At 43.3% G+C, this 23,684-nt stretch overlaps 1 protein-coding gene across 1 annotated transcript in view; it reads left to right on the forward strand.

Moving 5' to 3' along the window:
• Positions 1–23,684, forward strand: part of LOC147882253 (nucleolar protein) — a 55,874-nt gene that overhangs the window by 10,913 nt on the left and 21,277 nt on the right. Inside the window, exons 7-14 of the mRNA XM_087401768.1 lie at positions 12,976–13,040; positions 13,145–13,243; positions 13,376–13,491; positions 13,780–13,963; positions 14,064–14,171; positions 14,358–14,436; positions 14,524–14,667; positions 14,853–14,963. Coding sequence (XP_087257894.1) covers positions 12,976–13,040; positions 13,145–13,243; positions 13,376–13,491; positions 13,780–13,963; positions 14,064–14,171; positions 14,358–14,436; positions 14,524–14,667; positions 14,853–14,963 — 906 coding nt within the window. The remainder of the gene's footprint in view (positions 1–12,975; positions 13,041–13,144; positions 13,244–13,375; positions 13,492–13,779; positions 13,964–14,063; positions 14,172–14,357; positions 14,437–14,523; positions 14,668–14,852; positions 14,964–23,684) is intronic.

The following is a 23,684-nucleotide window of genomic DNA, read 5'->3' on the forward strand; positions in this document are numbered from 1 at the left end:
CTATAGCTTAAGTTTTATTGAAGAAGCGGAGGTATGAAGACAACTAGAGAAATACCTCAATTTGGGGAGATTCAACTCAGTTTCTCACCTTTTACATGGCCAGTGATATTTTAGAAAAAGAAAGACGATACTTTTCGTCTCTGTATAGATTACAGAGCACTAAATAATGACTATTAAGCACATGTATCCGATGGCTCGGATCAATGACTTGCTAGATGCACATGAAGCCAAAATGTTCAGCAAGATGGATCTTAAGTGTGGCTACCATCAGATCCGTATTAGAGCCGAGGATGTGTATAAAAACGCTTTTAGAAGCAGGTTTGGACATTATGAGTTTTTGGTAATGCCGTTTGGACTTACCAATGCTCCAGCTACATTCGTCATGCTTATGAACGATTTACTACGTGCGTATATTGGGGAGTTTGTAGTACATTTTATTGACGATATCCTTGTTTTCAGCAAAAGTATTGTTGAACATCGTGAACACTTAAGAATAGTGTTCAGTACTTTGAGGAAAGTCAGTTTGTATGTAAATTAAAAAAAAACCCCTCAGAGTTTGACTGCTTTGCGATCATTCTTGGGATTTGTCCAATTTTATCGAAGGCATATCAAAGGATGAGTGACTGATCTTACCTCAGATAAAGTATCTTTTATATGGGGAGAGAATCAACAAGAAAGTTTAACGCCATAAAACAAGTTGTGGTCTTGAGATCAGTGTTAAAAATAATTGATCCCCAGAAATCGTTTTTCAGAGAAACCGATGTAAGTGGCATTGCGGTAGGAGTAGTTCTTCTGCAAGAGGGAAAGCCAGTAGCCTTTGAAAGTAAGAAGCTTTCTTCCTCTCAACGAAATTGGCTAACTCATCAATTAGAGTTGTATGCCATTGTCTATGCTTTGAAAACATGGAGACATTATTTGTATGGATCAGAGTTTTATGTTGATGTTGATCATGATACTTTGAAACATTTCTGTAAACAATCTGACTTGACAGGCCGTCAAGCTAGGTGGACAGAGCTCATGCAAGAGTTTAACATGACTATTCGGTACTGAAGAGGGAAGGCAAATAAAGTTGTTGATGTGTTGTCATCCATTATGCATAATTCAGTTTCATGGTATTACAGAGTCCTCTAATGGTCGAGATTAGAGAAACTCAAAAGGTGGATGAGATCATCGAGAATCTTTGGCCTAAGGCTTATGTGCTTAAATCCAAGAAAAAGGATGACATGGCATCCAGAAAAGGTCAAACCTATGCAAGATATATCATTGCGAATGGTATGTTGAAATGAAATTGCAAGGTAGTAGTATCTAATTAGAATGATCTCAGGCAGAGAGTCATCAACAGTGCCATGATAGTTTGCGTGCGGGACATCCAGGAGTCGAGAAGACACATGATCTCGTAAAGCGAGATTTCTTTTGGCAAAAAATAAAAAACCATATTCATGAAAAGGTGACACACTGTATTTCGTGTCAAGTAAGCAAGCCAAAGCGAGTGAAGCTACATGGACTTTTATAGCCCTTGGAAATACCATTAGGTAGATGGGAGAGTATTTCCATGGACTTTATTGTAGGTATGCATATGACGCAAGGTAGATATGATTCTATCCTTGTGGTGGTTAATCGTCTTACCAAGATGACTCACTTCATTCCGACTAGGGAGTCTGTTAGTGTCCCGTAAGTCCGCAAGTGGCGGATTTGTTTATTAAACATATATTTCGCCTGCATAAGTTACCCAGATCCATAGTGTCAGACATGGATGTTAAATTTACCAATAATTTTTGGACTGCAATGTTTGAGGTACTAATGACGGAGTTCGGAATGAGTAGTGGGGATCATTAAAAAACGGATGGTCAGACAGAAATAGTCAACTAGACTCTAGAGGATATGTTGAGAGTGTATGTTCCATTGAGGCAAGATACGTGGGACAAGTGGTTGGCACTACTGGAATTTGCCTACAATGATACAAAACATTCCTCTACAGGAATGAGTCCATTCGAGCTGAACTATGATTATAGACCAGCAAATCCAACTACGATTGCAATGTTTGAGATACTAAGGACGGAGTTGGGAATGAGTAGTGGGGATCATCTAGAAATGGATGGTTAGACGAAAATAGTCAACTAAACTCTAGAGGACATGCTGAGAGCGTATGTTTCATTGAGGCAACATACGTGGGACAAGTGGTTGGTACTCTTGGAATTTGCCTACAATGATACAAAACATTCCTCTACAGGATTGAGTCCATTCGAGTTGAACTATGGTTATAGACCAGCAAATCCAACTACGGTTGGAATACCTCAGAAAGTGTCTAGTGCTGCGAACTATGTGGCTCAGATGCGGGAGATGCTAGCACTTGCGAGAGCTAACATCCGCCAAGCTATGGATAGAGCTAAAGTGTATGCGGATGAAAATAGATCCACTAGTTAAGGAAGGAGGAAAAAGTTTTTCTCAGAATTCCTTTATACTCTAAGTCTTTGAGTGCAGGAGAGTGTCCTAAGTTATCACTGCGATGTTGTGGGCCGTGGTTAATTCTTAAAAGAATAGACAAGGTAGCCTATAAATTAGAATTACCACAGGGTTGTAAGGTGCACCCAGTGTTTCATGTTTCTCATTCAAAGAAGTTTTTGCACCCAGGTAACTCACGTGTTGTGTTGTTTCAGGAGATAGAGGATAATGCAAGGCGCAAACCAACAAGAATCCTGGACCGAGGAACAATGCAAGTATGCAATTGGAGGATAACCTTGGTGTTGGTTGCATGGCATGGTCTACCTCTATCTGAGGCTACTTGGGAATCCGTGTACCAGATGCAGAGAGCATTCCCAGATTTTATGATTGAGGACGCTGATACTTGAAGGGGAAGGAATGTTATGCTCAAGTCGAGATAACATGACCTCGGAAGTGTCAGTGGACATTTTCCTTTAGAGGACCAATCTTTCAATGTGCTTCAAATATGAGGGCGAAATGGTCAAGACTAGGTGGTTCTAAGGCTAAGGGATTAAGTGTGCCAAATATATGTAAAAGGCAAGGGGCAAGTGTATTTTATGTACTCCAAGAGAGGGGTAGAATGGCGTACCAAGGATGGGTCTCAAAATGATTACATGTGGCAAGTAGAACCAGCTAGAGAGCTGTGGGCTCAGACGTATGTGTGTAGGAAGAGAGTCGTTTTGATCTTACGTTCATGCTACGCAGAGGTTGGTTGGGTGGTATAACTCTGCACTATCGCTCGTGATGTGGAGAATTGAATCAGAATCTTCAGGGTTTGAAGTTTACTAAGTGTAGTATCTCTGTTTTACTGGCAGGTTAATAACTTGACATAATTCATACAATCCTTCTGCAGTCCTTACTAATAAAAGCATTTTTTTTCACCTTTAATAAGTCTTCCAGTCCAATGTGTGCTGCCATGGTGAAGAATGCAAGTCAGCCAATACAAGCTGGTTGAAGGCTGAGTAGTGGTGAGAGACCTTGTTTTTCCCCCAGAAGAGACCTTTCCTCAAGCAATCATCTGGATACTCTTAATTAGCTGGATCTTAAAGGCGTGAAATATTTTTAGATTCCTCTTGATCATCCAAGAAAACCTTGTCTCTATGAATTTCTTAAGTAGTACTGATTTTGTAAGACTACATTTTTGATAAGGCATCAGCTACAGCATTATCCTTGCCCTTTTTATAGTCTATCTAAAATTCAGACAATCTTCTTTTCTGCTTAGAAGATAGAGTGTCCAGGGATATGAAATGCTTTGGGGGAGTGATGATGTGTTTTGTCTTTGAAGTGGCTGCCATAGACCTAAATAGCCTATCTTTTAATCACATGGATGATAGCTAGTCTTTCTGTGCTATATGTATTTCAGAAGTTTGCCCTTGTAACCCTTGTTCCTGTTTTAGGACAGCTTTTAGTAGCATTGGCCTCAATACTGAGATGCTTATGAAAATCTGGTCATTGTAGAAAAGGTGCAGTCATTACGGTCGTTTTAAGATCTTTAAAACCTATTGAACTGCATCTACCCGAACAAAGGAGTACTTGTTTAAAAGGTTTCTCAAGGCTTGCTGAATCTGTCGTAGGTTGAAATGTCATCAAACGATACCGAGGCTCGACCTACAAAGGTAGGGCTGTAGACTAAAGTTATCAGGAATTGGAAAATGGCAAGTCCATGTATGAACCCAAAAGCTATTACTATATATTTGTACAGCCCTCTTTGAGTTCTAAAAGCAGGCTTATGATAATTGTCCATGTTGTGGCCTGCTGGTATTGCGATAATCTTTCTATCTTAAAGGGTGCGTCGCCCTATCAGCTAGATTTAGATGCTCGTTTGGGAGAGACTAAAATGAAATCGTTTAGACTTCACAAGCAGTTGTAGCTTGAATGAAGAGATTTTGGACTACTTTTTTTATTAGCCTTCTCCTTTAGTGCTAGCCTTCGTCATGGCTGAGTTTGCCCTTCACCGCCGGAGTGCCGACAGAAACTCAGAACGAAGACTTTGTATAAATGGATGCTCAAGTATGTGTGGGTGAGAGCATATTTTGATACTATGGTCTACACCCACTGTTGGGCGCTGATGACGCCAGTGGGGATGTCATAGTATCTAGTCCCTAGTTTATGGTTTTCAACCTTATGATTGACTATCATGAGATTGAAGCTGCACTATGTTGTGTTTTTAGAGGATGAGTTTGGGAATGTTCCTGGATTCATTTAGGTATATTATGATAATTGTCCCTTTTAACTGTAATTTTGTTGTATCTAGACCTGAGACTAATTTTGTAAAGCTTTGAGTTCTTCTAATAGAGGATCGACGTATGGATTAGGGAATCTTTTTTCATAGCAATCTTATTGAGGTCTTTGTAATCGTTGCATAATCTGAAGGATCCATTATTTCTCCTGGCAAAGCAGCAGCTCTTACTCCAAGCAAGCAGAGTTGACTGGCTATGCTTAAATAAGTTCTTGTCAAATGGATCGTACCTTCCTTGCAACTTCGCTCTAGCCACCTTACACACCGATATTGTCATGTGCACGGATTGGTATCTGACGTGTATTCTCAGGTAGCCTGGGGAGGCTTAGAGCTAGGCAGGCTTGATTCTCGGGTTGAGTGGCAAGGGTACGAACCAGTTTGAGGTCTTCGCTATTTTTGGCTCTTGGGGCCCAAGTCTATAAAAGGGGCCCAAGGGTTCAGTTCTCAGTGTGTCGATGGGAGCAAGTTTCGTTCCCAGGTGCTAGGTGTGATCTTGGATTGAGTCGCGGACGCGCGCCTGCATCTTAGCGTAGCCCAAGGCCCAGTGGCAGATCCCAGGCTTCACAGCGCCACCTGGTGGTATGGGACACCAGGCTGGTTTGGATCTGATTGGGAGTTCGTGCCAGTAGCTCAGCTCGTGGCTCGGAGGGGACATCTCCTGATTCGGGATCACATCCTGTAGATGTCATGGTTGGGTGGTGAGCAGCCTGCTCAGTTCTCACGTTGTGTGTGTTTGTTTGCAGATCAGAGGTTTCAGGAGTGCTGGGATGTGTCAGTTGGTATCAGAGCCAATTCCTGAGGTAGGAATTTCTGATGCAAGTACTTTGGACGATTTCTTACTCCAGGTATGCCCTAAAATTCGAAATTTGCTGCTGCAAATTCTGCTAGGTTCATGGGTTATCAGGGGTGGTCAGGATGTAGGGAAAAGGTAGGAGGAAGAAGGAGAGTGTTTCGAATTTACTGAAGGGTTTAGGAGAGAGAAGGATGAGCGTAGTTGGGAGAGAGCGGAGGTGCAGGAAGGAGAGGCGATAGAGGAGCTGAGTGGCAGGTGTGCAGATCATGGCTGATTGGGGCTGCGTGGGAGAACGCCGAGGCGTGAGGCTGTGTTGGTGCGCCATGGCTGGAAGGAGTTTCGGCCAGGGCAGGGAGTTGCGCAAGGGGCTAGAATAGGGTGCGGCCACCCTGTGGGAGGTGCTGCTTTTTTCGAAAAAGCACCACCCTTCAAAGTTGGGAGGGTGAGCCTTTCTGGGAAGCAGGGCTTCCTAATTTGGCTGCCCTATTCCCTATATAGCTTGGGAAGGTCCCAAGCTCAGCCATAGCCTTGTGTAAGAAGCCCTCCCCGCCATCGTCGTTGATTGCACCATCAGGATTTGGGACAGCCAGCGTCATCTGCCGTACTCCCGCGCCAGCTTCCGTACATCTGCGTCACCAACTGTACGGACTGCGTCAGCATCCGTACAGCTTGCGTCAGCAACCGTACGGACTGCGTCAGCAACCGTACGGATCACGACAACAACCGTACGGATCGCGTCAGCAACCGTACAGCCACGTCAGCCATCCGTACTGATTGCGTCACCTGTACGGTAAGCAGGAGGATACCGTATAGTACGGTTTGCTGCAGAATTCCGTACACTGCAGCCTGCAGCGAATTCAGGAAGAGGAAGACTCCGGGTTTATTGCGCCGCGGTTCGCCAGTTTTCAGCATCTTCTTCCGTCAGCATCTCTTGGGACGGTCCTCCTCTGCTCCACTCTCCTTTCAGCTTCGATTCCCTCAGTTATTTCTCTCAGTTTATATTCGTTCAAATCAGATTTCACATATGTCTGATTCTGCAAATCCCGAGTTCACCATGGGAGATCTGGATTTGGATTATACTCCTGTGGGAGAGGAAGACCAGGGTCTTTATGACGATTTGATTACGAAGAAGGCCTTCAGTGAATTCACCACTGCTCTGGATGGAAAATTCGAGCAGGTTAATGCGAATCAAACGGGGTTGACACAGCAACTCCAAGGGATTTAAGCGACTCTCACTCTTCTGGCTAGCACTGTGCAGGCACTCACGCGTGGATGCCATGGCTTCAGTGCTAGGTCCGAACATAACTCCAGACCCTTTTCCGGGAGATCAAAAGTCTCGAACTAAGGAGGTGGTTGATACTTGGTTATACAAGTGGCAGGTACACTTCCAGTTCCACCCGTACCCAGATGAGAAGAAAATACAGCTTGCAGCAGGTTTCATGTCAGGAAAGGCGTTGCTATGGTGGAACTCCAACCTAAGCCGGATACATGGATAGATTTCGAAGGGGTCTTCAGGAAGGAGTTCCTGAAGAAGGAGGACGATGATGATATCGTTGGCAAGCTTAAAGCCCTCGATATGTCAAAGCTGAACTTGTCATTTGAAGTTTATCTTCAAAGGTTTCAGGATCTGCAGACCAGGGCCACAAAGATGGATCCAGTGACCTTGTTAGGTTTCTTTGTGGATGGTTTGCCAGATTCGTACAAGTTGCAAATCAAGAACAACAAATGTACAACGTTGCAAGAGGCCATGAATTACGCGCGTATTTATGATGATACCATGGCCTGTGCAAAAGCAACTACAGTTTCCGACACGAGTGGAAAGAACAAACGCAAGTTCTTTCAGCCTACGACTGGTACCGGGGAGATGAAGTCTACGGACAACGCCTCCAAGAAAAACTTGACTCATGCAAAGAATGGTCGAGCCCGTTTCCTTCGCACATTGAAGCTAAAGAAGGAAGGACGTTGCTTCTATTGCGAGGAGCGGGACCACACCAAGAATGAATGTCCAAAGCGCAAGAATCAAAAGTTAGTGCTTGGACCGAAGCTCCAGGCAGGTCGAGGTACCAAAGCCAAGGGAGCGAACCAAGTTTCGATGACATGTATTTATGTAAATGTCATTACCTGCCCACTTTCTTGTAATTGTACTTTCAATACTCCGTTGTTTGGTTCCCATGATCTTTTCCGAGTTTATGGAGAAGTTATAGACCAACAGGTTCACATTCTCTTTGATCTGGGCAGCTCTCACAACTTTGTTAATTACAAATTTGTGCAGAAGATGGGGCTGTCCACAGTACCTAGCGATCACACCTATGAGGTGCAGCTTCCAGCTGGGAAGCAGTTTTGGGATCGCAAGGTTGAAGCGCTTCCTATCCGGATTCAAGCTTACACAGGGGCTCTTACGTGTTATGTTATGCACCTGGAGCATGTAGACTTGTTAATCGGAATAGAGTGGTTTAAAACCCACAATATTCAGATTGGATGGACGGAGCATACCCTTTCTTTTGTAGATAAGGACACCAAATTTTGTATTCGGTGTGATAAAATTCCCTCTTCTCAGAGACCTATTGTATCTGCGATGCAGCTTCGGAATATATTACACACTTCTCATTATGATGTCTATCAGTGTGTTTTGATTCCGCTTTCTTCATTTGTTGTCTCTATAATTAACAAGAATGATTTAAGTGTGTTTGAACACCGTGAATTGAGAATGTTGTTAGATAGTTTTACGGATGTATTCCCTGCTCAACTGCCGGAAGGTTTACCTCCAGAACGGGCAGTAGATCATCGCATAGACTTAGTCCCAGGGGCTCAACCTATTAGTGTACCACCTTATATGATGAGCCAGGTCGAGGAGGATGAGCTAGCTTCACAGCTCCAGGATTACCTGAATATGGGCTATATTCGCCGAAGTAAATCACCTTGGGGTGCACCTGTCCTCTTAAGAAAGAAGAAAGATTCTACCTGGAGAATGTATATAGATTATAAACGATTAAATAAAGTGACAATTAAGAATCGATACCCTCTATCTCGTTTCGATGATCTCATAGACCGTTTGGCCGGAGCGAAGTATTTCACTAAGATTGATTTGCGTACGGGTTATCACCAAATCCGTATCTATGCTAAACACATAGATAGAACCGCATTCCGAACTAGGTATGGTCATTACGAGTTCCTCGTTTTACCTTTTGGTTTGACCAATGCTCCTGCCACCTTTCAGCAGATGATGAACGATTTGTTCAGGGATTTTCTGGGCAAATTTGTTGTAGTGTTCTTAGACGACATCTTGGTATATAGTCGAACGCTTGAGGATCACATAGGACACCTCCGGATTGTCTTAGCTATTCTAAGACAGCATAAGCTCTATGCTAAGATGAGTAAATGTGACTTCTTTATGAAGGAGATCATTTACTTAGGACACAAGATTTCTTCTGAAGGTATTAGCATTGATCTGGATCGTATCCAGAAGGTTTTAAAATGGCCTATTCCTCAGACTGTGAAACAACTTCGTTCTTTCCTAGGATTCACGGTATTTCTACGGAAATCTGTGCGTGATTATTCACATATCACGGCACCCCTGACAAACATATTGAAAGGTCGCGAACGCAGGTCTACCCAGCCTATCTCTTGGAATGATGCAATGAACAAGGCTTTTGAAACCTTGAAGTTTTCTATTAAGGAAGCACCCGTTCTTGCATTATCCGATCCTACCCGGCCTTATGTTTTAGAGGCCGATGCGAGTGATTATGCGATTGGGGCAGCTTTATTCCAAGAGGGCAGACCTGTAGCTTTCGAGAGTAAGAAGCTAGACGACACTCAATATCGTTGGCCCACACTCGAGAAGGAACTTTATGCTGTAGTGTATGCCCTAAAGGTTTGGAGACACTACTTGTATGGTTCAAAGTTCCTTGTATTGACTGATCATCAGTCAATTAAGTATGTGTTTGATGAATCGGAATTGAGGGGACGGAAAGCTAGATGGGCAGAATTAATGCAGGATTTTGATTTTGAAATACGTTATCGTAAGGGTTCGTTGAATAGTGTGGCGGATGCCTTAAGTCGAGTTAAGTTTGTAAATGCTCTGTCATTTACGGAAATATCCTCAGACCTATTTCAATCCTTGAGAGGGCTATACGCAACTGATAGTCATTTCAGTTCTTATTGGCAGAGAGTCCAAGATGGGAGCTCCATGGTTGACCAGGACTCAGGGATTGTGCCACCTACGGTACAGGCGGCGGGAGGTCAGTGGATGATTAGGAACGGCTTGCTGTTCCGGAATGAAAAGATTTGTGTGCCAGATGTTCTGGACCTTAAATCCAAGATTCTCTGGGAATGTCATGATGCTCCTAGTGCTGGACATCCAGGTATACATAGGACTCTGTCTCTTGTGAAGCATACCTTTTATTGGCCTAAGATGCGTGCATTTATTGAGAACTATGTAGTAGGTTGCCGGGTTTGTCAGGTTACTAAGGCCGAACGCCTTAGAAGCACAGGGTTATTACAGCCATTACAGATTCCAGGTAATAAATGGGAAAGTATTTCCATGGATTTTATTATTGGTTTGCCTCGAACGCGCAAGGGTCATGACTCCATTTGGGTCATAGTCGACCGTTTGACAAAAATGGCTAGATTCTTACCTACTAGAACAACTATTTCAGTTGTTCAGCTGGCTCACGAGTTTGTGGACCACTTGTTTAAGCTGTATGGTTTGCCATCTGATATAGTCAGTGAGGGACTCAAAGTTTACAAGTAACTTTTGGACACTTGTTTTTGAGAAGTTAGAGACTACTCTAAGTATGAGTTCCTCGGATCATGCACAATCCGATGGCAGTATAGAGAAGGTTAACCAGTTGGTTGAAGACATGCTTCGGGCATATGTATCTAAGAGACAGTCTTCATGGGAAGATTATCTACCTATGATAGAATTTGCTTACAACAGTGCAAAGCATTCTAGTACTGGCTACAGTCCTTTTATGCTTATGTACGGGTTTCAACCTAAGTCACCAGTTATGGTTGGATTAAAAGGAATTCAAAATGATGCTGCTAAGAACTTCTTGCTAGACATGCAGGAAATGTTGCAGTTTGCCAAGGAGTCTATTAGAAGTGCCCAAGATCGTGACAGATTTTATGCTAATAGACATCGTTCACCTAGAGAGTTCTTTGAAGGAACGATGGTATATTTGCGAATTCCCAAGGAATCCAAGAGCCTAAGTATTGGTTTGGTTCCGAAATTATCCCCCCGATACTGTGGTCCATTCAAGGTCATTAAAAGAATTGGACTAGTTGCATATCGACTAGAATTGCCTCCTGATGTTAAAGTCCATCCAGTCTTTCATGTCAGTAGACTGAAAGAAGTCTTGGGTGCGGATGATCAACTTGTTTCTCCTCACGAGATAATAGAAGTTATAGATTTGACTTTTATTCCACACGAACCTGAGTGTATTCTTGAATTTCGTGATAGACAGATTCGTAATCGATCTATCACGGAATACAAGATCAAGTGGAAGGATCGTGTTGAGGAGGATGCAACATGGGAGACATTACAAAACCTCCAGAGAACATTTCCGAGTTTTTTAGCGAACTCAGGAGTGAGTTCTTAGAGGAGGGGAGTATGTCATGTGCACGGATTGGTATCTGACGTGTACTGGGTACACAAGACTAGCTCAGGTAGCCTGGGGAGGTTTAGAGCTAGGCAGGTTTGATTCTCGGGTTGAGTGGCAAGGGTACGAACCAGTTTGAGGTCTTCGCTATTTTTGGCGCTTGGGGCCCAAGTCTATAAAAGGGGCCCATGGGTTCAGTTCTCAGTGTGCCGATGGGAGCAAGTTTCGTTCCCAGGTGCTAGGTGTGATCTTGGATTGAGTCGCGGACGCGCGCCTGCATCTTAGCGTATCCCAAGGCCCAGTGGCAGATCCCAGGCTTCACAGCGCCACCTGGTGGTATGGGACACCAGGCTGGTTTGGATCTGATTGGGAGTTCGTGCCAGTAGCTCAGCTCGTGGCTCGGAGGGGACATCTCCTGATTCGGGATCACATCCCGTAGATGTCATGGTTGGGTGGTGAGCAGCCTGCTCAGTTCTCACGTTGTGTGTGTTTGTTTGCAGATCAGAGGTTTCAGGAGTGCTGGGATGTGTCAGATATGGAGCCTTATTCACTGGCTTTGACCCATCTTCCAGGCTAATAGAATGACCTATTTCTCTTTTTGTTCCATGGCGATGTGGATGTTTGTGTCTGAAGCATTATTGACATCTACTTTTAGACACATGCTCCCACATTTTTCTTCAATCCTTGGCCATTTTCTTAGGAGCAATTACTTCCATTGGAAATGATTAGAACTTGATCTTGTTGAGCTAAGTCTATCCCAAATTATTTAAGGCAAGCATATTTAGACCCATCACTTGAGCCTAGTGATGATTTGTATGTATCAATATGAGGATTTCCTTTTTGGCTGGCAAGATTAAAAAGATGTGGGCACTTTATTTCCAAGCTCTTGGTTTAGATTCTCTCTCCATGCGGCATTCACAAAGAAGACTAATGCAAAAATGTGGTTTTGCCATTGTCCGACTCTAGATGATCTTATTGCTTAAGTTTGACATTTCAAAAAAGGCTCCATTTTCAAAACCAAGTATTTGAAGTGAAAATTCTCTGCAGCTTAAGCACACATACATCTTCAACTCGCAAGCCTTTTTAAAAGCATTTTGTGTGATTGTAGATTGGTAGATCCTTCTTCTGAGAAGTATATTATTTGCTTATAGGGACAATAGCGGTGCAACTCCTGCACTTTGTACACCTCTTTACCATTGATTGCTAATTCATCTTCCAGCTCATCAAAATGATGTGAAAAGAGAGGGCAATAATGGGGATCTTGTTTTACTCAATGTCTTTAAATATGCATCTCCTTCTCATTTAAAGTAGAGTAGATTGCCCAAGACGAGCTTGATTTTCATCAGTGCACCCGACAACTCCTGTCTCATGACTATGCCAAAATGAAGACTCTAAAGCAACAATAGGGTGGAGTCCTTTCACCATTTGTCTTTTGTAGCTTCTCTTCGTTTGGTAAGGTGATCTGTCATTGAGTGTTATGGCCCAGATTCTTCCCTGACCCCTTTTCTAACCTGATTACTTTCACAACATCTGCTGTGTGAAGTATGGTCCCATTCAAATTTCTGCTCAAATTGTCAACCATTATGGTTTTCAGATATTTGGGTTATTTTGCTTCCTTCGTCAAAGATTGTGATTGTTTTGGGGGGGCGGGGGGGGGGGGGGGCAGATTTACCTAGTATGTTTCTGGATTGTCACCTGTCCTTTTATGTCGAGTCCCTGTTGTGTTAAAGGATCCTGCCGGTCTGCTCACTTGGCTTTTGTAATCTTTATTTTTTGCTGGTTCCTCTTCTTTTCTATTGATGTGTAGCCATCACGGTTATGGCATTGAGAGCTAATCTTCTGGGTGAAATTTGTGCTCTCCCCAGCAAGTGGACGTATTTTGGAGAAAGGCTTATTCCTACAGCAGACAAAGTCCAAGGCAGACACAAGGGTACTCATTGTCTCATGGTTTAAAACGTGTAATATTTAAATTTGAACACTTTGGCCCCACGATTGTAAGGGTTGGATGATTTAACTAATACATCTTCATAACAGGAGAGGCAGACATATTTCCAACAATTTGATGTGATCATGATTGATCCTACTGGTTTATATAACATGGCTTTTCGCATAACTAAGAATGCTCTGAATGAGGTCAGCTAACCTTGATTTTTGTGATTTTCGGTCTGCGTTTGATATATATGCTCTCTGATTATCAGGTTTGCTCTGCATTTTGTAGTAGAATCTATCAGAATTTCATGCCTTTTGAAATGTCCTGGATAGTAGATTAAGGAGGAGGCCTGCCGCACCATTGCTGCGATGAAAAACAGCAGGGATTGCAATTTTGATGGAGTCTTTATGACTGTGGTAGATTTTCCTTCCAAGTTTGATTATCACCTCAGGTATGCTGGTGGGTTTGTTTTAGATTTGGATCCTTTTGCAGTTTTGTAATCAGGGAACTTGTTGTTAAGAGGCATGCTTTCTATCTTGATTTCTCTACTTCTGAAGTACATTTTTATGATTGCCATTAAACTTTACAATGATGTGAGCGGTGATTTTTAGATTTCCTGAACTAAGTTTCTCCGCATTACTTGTTCTGCAAAGGTTTAGGGAATTGCTTCAATGATCCGAAACCTAGCTTATCATCTTGATGACAATTCTTAACATATGGTGTGCTTCGGAATGTGTAGGATTGGTGTATCGGATCATCCATCTTCTGAATGTAGTTCCAAGCCTCCGTTCTTCCTGGATGAGGACAAATGCAGAAACTTCGAGAGAACAATAGAAAGGATCCTCAGCAGGGGATTGGGTGACAGAGCAGGCTTAATACGCATTTATTGCAGAAGTTTTCTTTCCAGCTGGACTATAGAAGAGGTTTGCTTGAATACCTATGACATGTAATGAGCAGAATTCTACTAAATGAATGGTTTGTAGTGCTATCCTCCTCTCTTTCTGATTGCTTGTGTGGGTGCAGGGTGTGCGTGTCAGTAGAAGTCCAATATTTGTTGGCATAAATGCTAGCAATTTTGAAGTTGCATATCGAATGGTTGACATTGGACCAAGTGCAGATAACAAGGATGAGGTGAGAGTTGACACACACGCACAACCTTAGAAGATATTTGAGAGTGACGAGGCACATGGTTAACCCAACCAAGGGTTAACGGGGTTTGTGGTGTGTGTGTTTCAATAAAAATATCTCTAAACAACATGCCCCGGAAATATGAAATCATGCCAGTCTCTTCTCAGTTTTTGAAACTGGTGCTTTCAGGCAGCAAAGTTTAGGTCATTTTGGGGTGAGAAGGCTGAGCTGCGTAGATTCAAAGATGGAACCATCACTGAGACTTCTGGTTTGTTTTCTCACCACTTGTAGCTACCAAACATAGTTAGGCTTCTTTGTTGTCCATCGTACATGGCTAAGATACTTCTTTCAACAGTGTGGGAGTGTGAGCCATCACAGAGACATCTTATCATACAAAAGATTGTGGAGTACATACTATTGCGACATGTATCTATGTCGATCTCTGATATTCACGTTGTCTCCGGGCAGTTGGATTTTGCTCTTTTAGAGGGAGAGAAAGGTACTGATACATTTCATGTTTTTTGACTATCCAAAGCAGTTTTCTGGTCTATTAATCCGTGCTTGTCATTCTGGTTGGGTATTTTGAGTCCACGAACATGATGGCTTGAGCCTTGAAGGGGTATGTGAATAGGCCTATGTATATGCAGGAGTGAGTTGAACCTTGACCTTTGTATTCTCAAACAGATACAGCTTCATTCCCAAAATTGCTGGATGCTTTCGAAGTATTTTCAAAGAGGTTACGGAATTTGGGGGATCTTCCACTTAAGATATCAAGTGTTCAGCCTCTTAGTGCAGGTGAATATGTGGCTGTAACAATGTGCCATTGGTGTTTCTTGTGTGCTTGCATTTTAAGCTCCAACATTCAGGTCTCAATCTGATTTACCTTTCTGTACAACTGCAGTTTTGTATTATATTTTGCGCATGACCCCTGGAATGACCTACATTTCAAAGCGGTTCATGTGACTCCTGAGGGAAACCCCACATCATTGGACACAAGGAGACTTTGTCCTTTCCGCTAGTGCTTCACGTTGTGCATACAATCATGATGTTATAAGATAGTCTGTAAAAGGGTTCCAGTTTTATTTGAATTTCTCAGATGATAATTCCTTTTATCTGAAACATTTTATTGCTTTCTTACATACATTTTAGAGCCTTGTTTCTCAATACCCATGTTTCTAGAGCGGCTCTTTACTGCAAACAAGTATCTCATTAGGAGTGTATTTGAGCCCTAAAAAATGTCACATTTTTCCATACATGGGTAAAGTGCTGAAACTACTGTGGAACAGATAGAAACAAGAGGGGAAAACAGCCGGATTTTATTGATCAAGCTGTGGTCCTTCCCGATTGTACAAAATGAGAGACAAGCCTTGACCTATGGAGACTCATTTTAGGTATTAGAAGACATTGAATGCTTATTTAATGTTGAAAATAAAAAATGTCCATTGGTTGGTTCAAGAATGGCATCAAAAGTGTAGAAAACAAAGCATGCTTAGTTCTCTGTCTTGCAGCTCCATCATGTGCATTTTAGCCTTTACGTATCTCAGCACTTGCTTACTGCTCCAGTGCAAGTCTCTTGGCTGATGCATGGATTGACTCACTACTAACAGATCTCCAAGGCTGAAAAAGTTAACTAAAGGGTACTCCAGCTACCCTAAACTAGCTTGCATTGGAGAAACCGAAGAAAACACAGGAGCCTCACAATTAATATAAAACTTGACTAAGTCAATTATTTGATTTGGAAGTCCTTTATCATGTCCAAATATCATTTGGCAAGCCTTTCTCATGTGTAAAGTTGGACTGTCAACCTCGACACTCTTCTTCTCTTTATCCTCAGGCATATGCTGTTCATTGGTATCTTCTGGCTGCCCTGACATTTTCGTACCATAGCATAACTGGCTCCTCTCTTACCGTTTGCCAGTCTATGCACCATTTTTTAAATTAAACACACCATCCTTGCTGTTCTTAGCCCTCGTGTTTGCATATGCATCTATACTTTTAGGTCTTTTGCATACCAATAGGCAAGTTTTTCCTCTTCACATTTGTCACATGCACATAAGCTGTGCATCCCTTGAGATGATTAACTGTGTGTTCAATTTCAGAAAACAAAGCCATGCACTTCCGCGAGAGTTGTGGCTCCTAGGGCTTTGGGACTATCGGAGTAGTACCGTTTGTTGGAAATGAAAGCAAGAGAACGTGAGAGAATGGAGTTGTAGCAAGCTGGAATGAAATGCAGCAACACAAATGAACTACAAAGCTAGGGTAGTCATAGAGACAAAACCCTAGAATGAACCCTAACTAGGGTCAAAAGGTGTGTGGTGACTAACTCACCCATAAAGTCATCCTCTAGCTGAGGTTAGGGGTTAAAAACCTTAATGAAGGGAAAAAGTGCCCCTAGCCCCTTAACATTGGCCACTGCCTTAGGAAATATGAATATTTCTCACACCCCCTTGCAGTGACAATGCCACAATGTACAAGGTTAGCATCAATCACAAACGGATACAAGTTTAAAGCTTTGTGAAAAGCCTCGAACTCATTCTGCTGTTTAGGGCAGAAGATGAAGGTGATGTCCCGTGCATGTAGTCGCTTGCTGACATAATGATAATGAAATTCAATGTGTTTCGAGTATGAGCGTGAAGCACAGGATTTTGCGCCACTGTAAGGGCACTCTGACTTTCAGTGAGAATTGGAGTAGGCTCCTCCAACGATGCATGAAGATCACCCAACAAATACCTCAGCTTAATACACTCGACTGTGGTCGTGAAGGCTGCCCTGTACTTCGCCTCACATGAAGAGGTAGCCACTGTAGACGGTTTCTTGCTTAACCAAGAAATGCATGAGTGTCCAAGAAAGAAACAGTTACCACTAGTGGACTACCGAGCATCAAAATCACCAGCCCAATCTGAATCGTTGTAAGCATGTAAGTGAAAGTCATCCTCCTTGGGAAAAAGCAAACCAAGAGATCGGGTGCCCTGCAGATAACAGAACACATGCTTCACAGCTTGCCAATGTGATCTGTCTGGGGTGTGCATAAAACCTGCTCAATTGGGACATTGCATACGGAATGTCCCGCGACCTGGCTGTAAACAGAGGCATCAAAGGTTCACTGGCATCATGAATGTACATCTTAAGCCCCGGCTCCATAGGAGTAGAGATGGGCTTGCAATTCTGAAATTTGAACTGTTCCAGGAGCTTACTAGAAATAACCCATGGTATAATGAATGAAAGCATAATCTCTCTCCCTGTCACCGACCGTACATCTGTCAACCTTAAAGATAACTTGGTAACCTCTTCGAGAGAAGGAAGAGACATAAAGTAAATTCTTCTTAATCCTAGGGACATTCAAAACATCTTGGATGCAAAGATTTGAACCATCCATGATTGTGAGTGAACGTTCTCCTGTCCCTATGACTGGATAAGAACAATCGTTGGCACATGAAACTGACTTGCCAACTAGTGCACTGGAAAAGTAATCAAGGAAAGATTTATGTGAGGTATATGACGGGATGCATCGCTATCAAAGTACCATGTCTTAGCCGTCTCATTCACACTAAAAATGCATGACTCCCAAGTTCTTATTGTAGATATCATAGCCAAAGAGTGTGTTGATGTGATGTGTTGGTGTGTAGTACTAGGAGATGTAGTACTAGTTCATGTGTGAGTGCCACGTGTCACTATGGGACTTATCCCATATGCACTTGGTGCAAGTGTGTGAGTGTGTAGCCCATATAAGGCTTGTACTTCACTTGTCATGTCATACTTGATGAATGAATGAAAGCCTTCTTCTTGTCTTCATTTGAGTATCATTTCCACACACCCTAACCTTCTCTCTCTCTCTCTCTCTCTCTCCATCCACCATATTTCTAACACACTCGTCACCCCCCCTTGCTCTGAATTGGGTGGTCAATATCATCAAACCAAAGTAAAAAACAATACATTCATTTTGAGGGGACAACCCAAGGCAGAGTACCTCTTATTGACTCCAAATACATTCATTTTAGAGGGACAACTCAAGGATGAGGACCTTTATTTGACTCAACACAAACGCACATAGCATAGGGGTCTAGAAAGCCCAACCCTGGTCGTATGGGTCCTCCTCAAGAGAGAGAGACTTTGAACCTCTGCTATAGCTGCATGTATCTCCTCCGGGGGCTCTTCAGGTTCATCTTGTTCTTCAACAAGGAGATTGGCATGGTGCTTCTCTTGTTCCTATTCCTTCTTCTTGAAGCAATGGGCTTCAATGTGTCCTTTCCTCTTGCAAAACCTGCAAATAATGTTTTTGTTCGTCTTCCCTTTGCTTGTGGAAGCAAATGCTTGATCACCAGGAGAGGCAAGAGAGGCTTCTTTATTGCGACAGTCCTTCTCAATGAGGAGTGCCACCATGTCATCAAAGGTGGTAGTGGCAAGGCGAGAGATTCCATGCATACTCTTCATAAGACAGCCATCTGATCTTCATCATTTGGCGCGCTTTTCAAACTTGAGAGTTGTTAAACAAGAGATTCAAACCGTCCTAGATGATCACTCAACTCATCACTCTCTTCCATTTTCAAATCATAAAACTTGAGCTTCAGACAGACTTTAGAGTTGGTGATTTTATTACCAAACAATGTCTCAAGGCGATCCCAAATCTCCTTAGCCGTTGACTTGAAGTCCACATGATGAATAAGAGTGTCGCCCATGACATGATGAATAAGAGTGTCGCCCATGCAAAGAACAGTGAGGGCAATGGCCTTAGCATTCTGCTGCTTCCAAATCCTTTGGTGTTGCTGATCAAGTAACTCAGTGTTGTCATCCTCAACAAAATCCCAAACACCTTCACGCAAAAGAAGCAACTGCATCTTGGTTTGCCAAGTGGGAAAACCTTCCCCTTTGAATTTCTCCACGAGCAAAGAGCTAGAGGATAATGAAGTCATGATGGCAAAGAGCTTGATGAAAACAGACAGCAAGCCCGAAATGCAAAAGGGAAACCAAAGAAATGCTCCAAAATGCAAAGCAATAGCCTAAAGCAGCCTCGGGATGAAGGAGAGGAAGAGCTAGAGGATAATGAAGTCATGATGGCAAAGAGCTTGATGAAAGCGGACAGCAAGCCTGAAATGCAAAAGGGAAACCAAAGAAATGCTCCAGAATGCAAAGCAATAGCCTAGAGCAGCCCCGGGAGGAAGGAGAGGCATGGAGCAGCCCCGAAAATGAGTATGAAAGAGGGGCTTTGCAACAGCAACCCTAAAACATCTTGTAAATAGAAACAGTTGTTCCAAAATATGTCGAGGAGGCCTCCAAATCACCTGAGATGCTGCAACAGATGTGCGTGAATGAACACCTCTACTGCAGCGGGCCTGGAAACCCTAAAGCGGGATCGTAGATGCGCTGAAATGGCTCGAATCTCCACGCGTGCAAGTCTGGTCTTCTCCAAAATGCACACAACCCTTGGAAACTGCTCCTCCACGCAGCACTAGCAGGGCTGGAGCCTGGAACTGCTCGAAAACACCTAAAAATTGTTCAAAATGTTGGAGAGGGTGGCCAGAAGTGTGCTGCCACAGGGTGGCTATGCAGCAGCAGTAAGATGGGAGAAGAAGAAGAAGCTCAAAACGAGAGTAGACATCAATAGAAAAGAGGCGAAAGGTCCACAAGAGGAGGCAGCTATGGAGAGGCAGTCTGTGGTGGAGCCAAATGAGCAAATGGCTACAAGATAGAGGCGAGAATGAGCAGGGCTGAGGCAATACAGAAATGAAGGCTAGAACAGGATTAGGGTTAGTTCTAGGATGACATGGCAGCTATGGCAGGGTGACGTGGCAACTATGGTAGGGTGAACCTGCTCTAATACCAGGTCTACTCTTTGCTTGTTGGGTCTCACACTATTTGCTCTGAAGGGGGGTGTTGGAGATATCATAGCCAAAGAGTGTGTTGGTGTGTAGTATGAGGAGATCTTGTACTAGTTCATGTGTGAAACACTCCGCACTAATAGAGGGGTGAGTACTCCCGAGAGTTTTTTTTATTTTTTAGGAGCTTGGGGTATCATATATCAGTGCATAGTGTCATACGCTCTTCAAACAAAATGGACTTGCAAAGCAAAAAAATCAAATACAAATGGAATGGGTAGGTGCATGCTTAAGAAAAAGTCTGCTAAATAAATCTTGGCTGGATAGCGCTGTGTGTGCCAACTATGTGCATTGAAGACTATGAATCCTTATGAAATATGAACAAGATGCAAGCCTATAATTTCTCTCTCTCTCTCTCTCTCTCTCTCTCTCTCTCTCTCTCTCCACCATGTTTCTAACACTTCTCCCCTATTGGAGAGTTTGGGGCTTTTGGAAGACTAAGCTGGCTGTGTTTGGACAGCTAGCTAGTTCTCCCTCATACTTTTTCCATTTGGGGCCATTCCTCTCTCACCCTCTTTCTTCATTTTCATTTAATCGTTTATCATGTGTATGTGTGTATCTATATGTGCTATAGTTTGTGTTTTCCTGCATCGTGTCGTTGTGTATCTACATGTATATGTGAAGAGAGAGAAAGAAAGAAAGTCGTATTAACGTCTTCAAAAGGCCTCACGGGCTATGAGACAGAGTAGATGTCCAAAAATGATCTCTGAGCTTTAGAGAGGGACGAGGAGTGTGCAAGGCTCCTCAGCTTGAAATTATTATAGCACACTCCTATATTCTAGTCCTATCATAAGATGGTCTTCATTACATCAGTTTAAGAGTGAGAGTCTTTGGGTCTAGATTTGAAGTCTCTGATTAGTGCTATTTGATCTCAATAAACAGCCCACTTTTCCTCGTTTCGAGCTTCTTTTACTTTGGCTCTCTCTTTTTTCCTTACTTTGAGTTGAGTGGGGGTGAACTCCTCTGAAACCCATGTCTTTGTTCCTCTCAACTTGTTGGTTGTTTGAGAACTTTGCTCCTTGTTAGCTTGTCCTTGAAGATTACCCTTACTTGCGTTCCTTTTTGGAGGACAATCTCTATTTCTTCTGAGTCTGGGGGATTGTCTTCTTGAGATTGTCAAGCTTTGTTTCTGTGTTGCCCTCTCCCACATTCCAACCCTCTGGTAGCCCTCCTATACGTTCAATTCCATCATTAGCACACATAGTGTGTGTCTGTGCTTGTGTGTCTGTGTGTGTATAGAGAGAGAGAGAGAGAGAGAGAGAGAGAGAGAGAGAGAGAGAGTTTATTAAAGTCTTCGGAAGACCGATGGATCTATGAGATTGTGAAAAACCTAGTACAAACGAGGTGGGGTGGTGGAGCTACTAAAACGAGCATCCACACCAATGCAAATGCAAAAAGTGTAGAATGTTAGTACTAAATCCTAAGTACAACATAGTCATGTCGGTAGTCTACTATCTCATCATCATCATCATCATCATCATCAACATCAGGACATTAGGGTGGACGAGGCAATGGGGACATGAAATCGGTTAGAGTGTTGTCGGCAACTCAAAGGTGCAGCCCTTGCATGTCTCCTGGTCATAGCTCTGTGTCTAACCACCCCGTCGAGCAGGATCCGACTCTAAACAGGGAGGGGATGTCCCCAAGTGTGACCTGTGTGTCAACCCTCTGTTTGAGTTGTCGGGTAACAAGCTCTGGGTCACGGTCATGTGGAGGCCTCATCCCGTGGGTGTCCATGTGACCTGGTTGGAAAAACTCCGTGATAGAGCTCTGAGAGGGATCAGGCAAGGAAAAAGTCTGCTCCTATCTCCATGCTCGAAGCATCCTCTTGCGGTGTCTGAGTGTCTCATGAACGAAACCTGCCAAACATCGCTGGTCTGGGTAGGAGATGAATCGGGCCAAAATCCCATAGCTGTCTCTAAAAAGGCAGTAGAAACGTCCGCGGATCGATAGTAAACATGACACCTGAAGATGAAGTGTTCTTTGTCTCAACCTCCTGCATGTCACACAAAGTGCATATGGGCCTCTCCTTGGGTAGTTGCTCTGCTTTGCCACTCTCGACACGAAGTCTATGTGAAGAGACTCGGAATTGCCCAAGAGAGATCCTCAATGAGTGGGGTAAGTAAATCTGCGTGTACCTTGGTGGGTCAATGAAACCCTCTGCTGTGATATGTAAGAAGTGATCTATGTAGAAGCCCAGCTTCAGTGGAAGATCACTCCGGCCAGCCAGGTCCGGAATGTATGTAGTTGTAATAGATCCTCATGGATAACCTAGTTAACCTCGTGTGATAGGAGGGGAGAAAACAGAACATCCATACTATACTAGAATGAAGGTAGTCTGTTCATGTGGAGTCCCAGTCCCTCAAACCATCTCTTTGTGCATGCATACCAGCACCTCTGGTCCCCTCTTGCTGCAAGTGCCATAGAAGAGGACAGTGCTAGCCATGGTAGCCTGCTATGCCCAGAGGTGTAATCCCCATACTCTTTCGCCCACTCTGTATCTGACAAGTTTGGCCCCCAGCATGGACTGCCATACATCCCTGTTGGACAGACCAAGGAGTCAAAAAGCAACCCTTTGGTCTGTGGATCCTGAAAGTGAGACTGGAAGCACTGCCTCTAGTTTGGCCAATGAAGCATATCCTCTGCTCAAGCGTGCCTCGTGGGCCTATGAGACAAAGTACAATCACAAAGATAACCAATACAAGAGAGTGTGTGCTGAAGCAGAGTGTTTGCTAAGTCCCTTTGTTGAGTACTAATGTAAATCAAACTCAAAATACAAGAAAACGAAACTAGAACTCAAACTCAGAGTCGAAATACATAGCCTGGTGCCAGGCTGGCTCTCCTTTGAGCTACGAAAATGTCTTGTATCTATGCCTGCTGGGTCGTCTCTTGGCAAGTACACAGGAAGTGCTCCTCTTTGTCCACCTCTTCCAAGGTGCATAGTCTACAGATCTGTTGCTCTCTGGGTGTACCTGTGGCTCTCCCTACCTTAGTCCTCAGCTGATGGGACGAGACCCACATCTGTCGATGGCAATTCTCAAAGCATGTGAAACTCTTATGTCCTCCAAGTATTGGGGTCTGATAATCACTCCATCCACCAATACTCTCAGAGATTGATCACTGGAGAATCGGATCTTGGGGGGAAACTCCCGATCTCCTCCCCCCCCCAAAAAAAAAAAAGAAAAAGAAAAAGAAAAGAAAAGACGTATGGAGCTGGAGTAGGTTTAGGGTTTAGCCCCCCCTGATACTCTCACCCTGTGGGATCAGATGGTCAGGGGCATCTAAGCTATACTGAAACGGGGGGAGATGGTCCATCTGGATGCCCTAGCGTCGAAACCATTTGGATACACGGTGCATACCAAGACATGCTAACTCCCCTCTCAGCTAGTCGTATAGATGACTCTAGTGCGAATCTCGGTAATCTCCCTCTAGGGAAGGCCCAGATCAATATAATTGATAGGCTTAATATGTTAATAATTATGTCCATTATTTTGTATATTTTATATATTATGTATTTTTTATGTATAAATAGTGCACGTTTGTAGGTCAATTGTGTATTCTGTAAACTGTGACAATACACCATGTTTGGATATATGAGAAGTATCAGCATTTTAATAATTGCAACGTTTTTAAATTTTGTTCT

Source organism: Dipteris shenzhenensis, chromosome 30 (genome assembly GCF_047967505.1).
Source record: "Dipteris shenzhenensis isolate YYH24624 ecotype China chromosome 30, Dip_SZ_1.0, whole genome shotgun sequence".
In the NCBI taxonomy this organism is placed as follows: Eukaryota; Viridiplantae; Streptophyta; class Polypodiopsida; order Gleicheniales; family Dipteridaceae; genus Dipteris; species Dipteris shenzhenensis.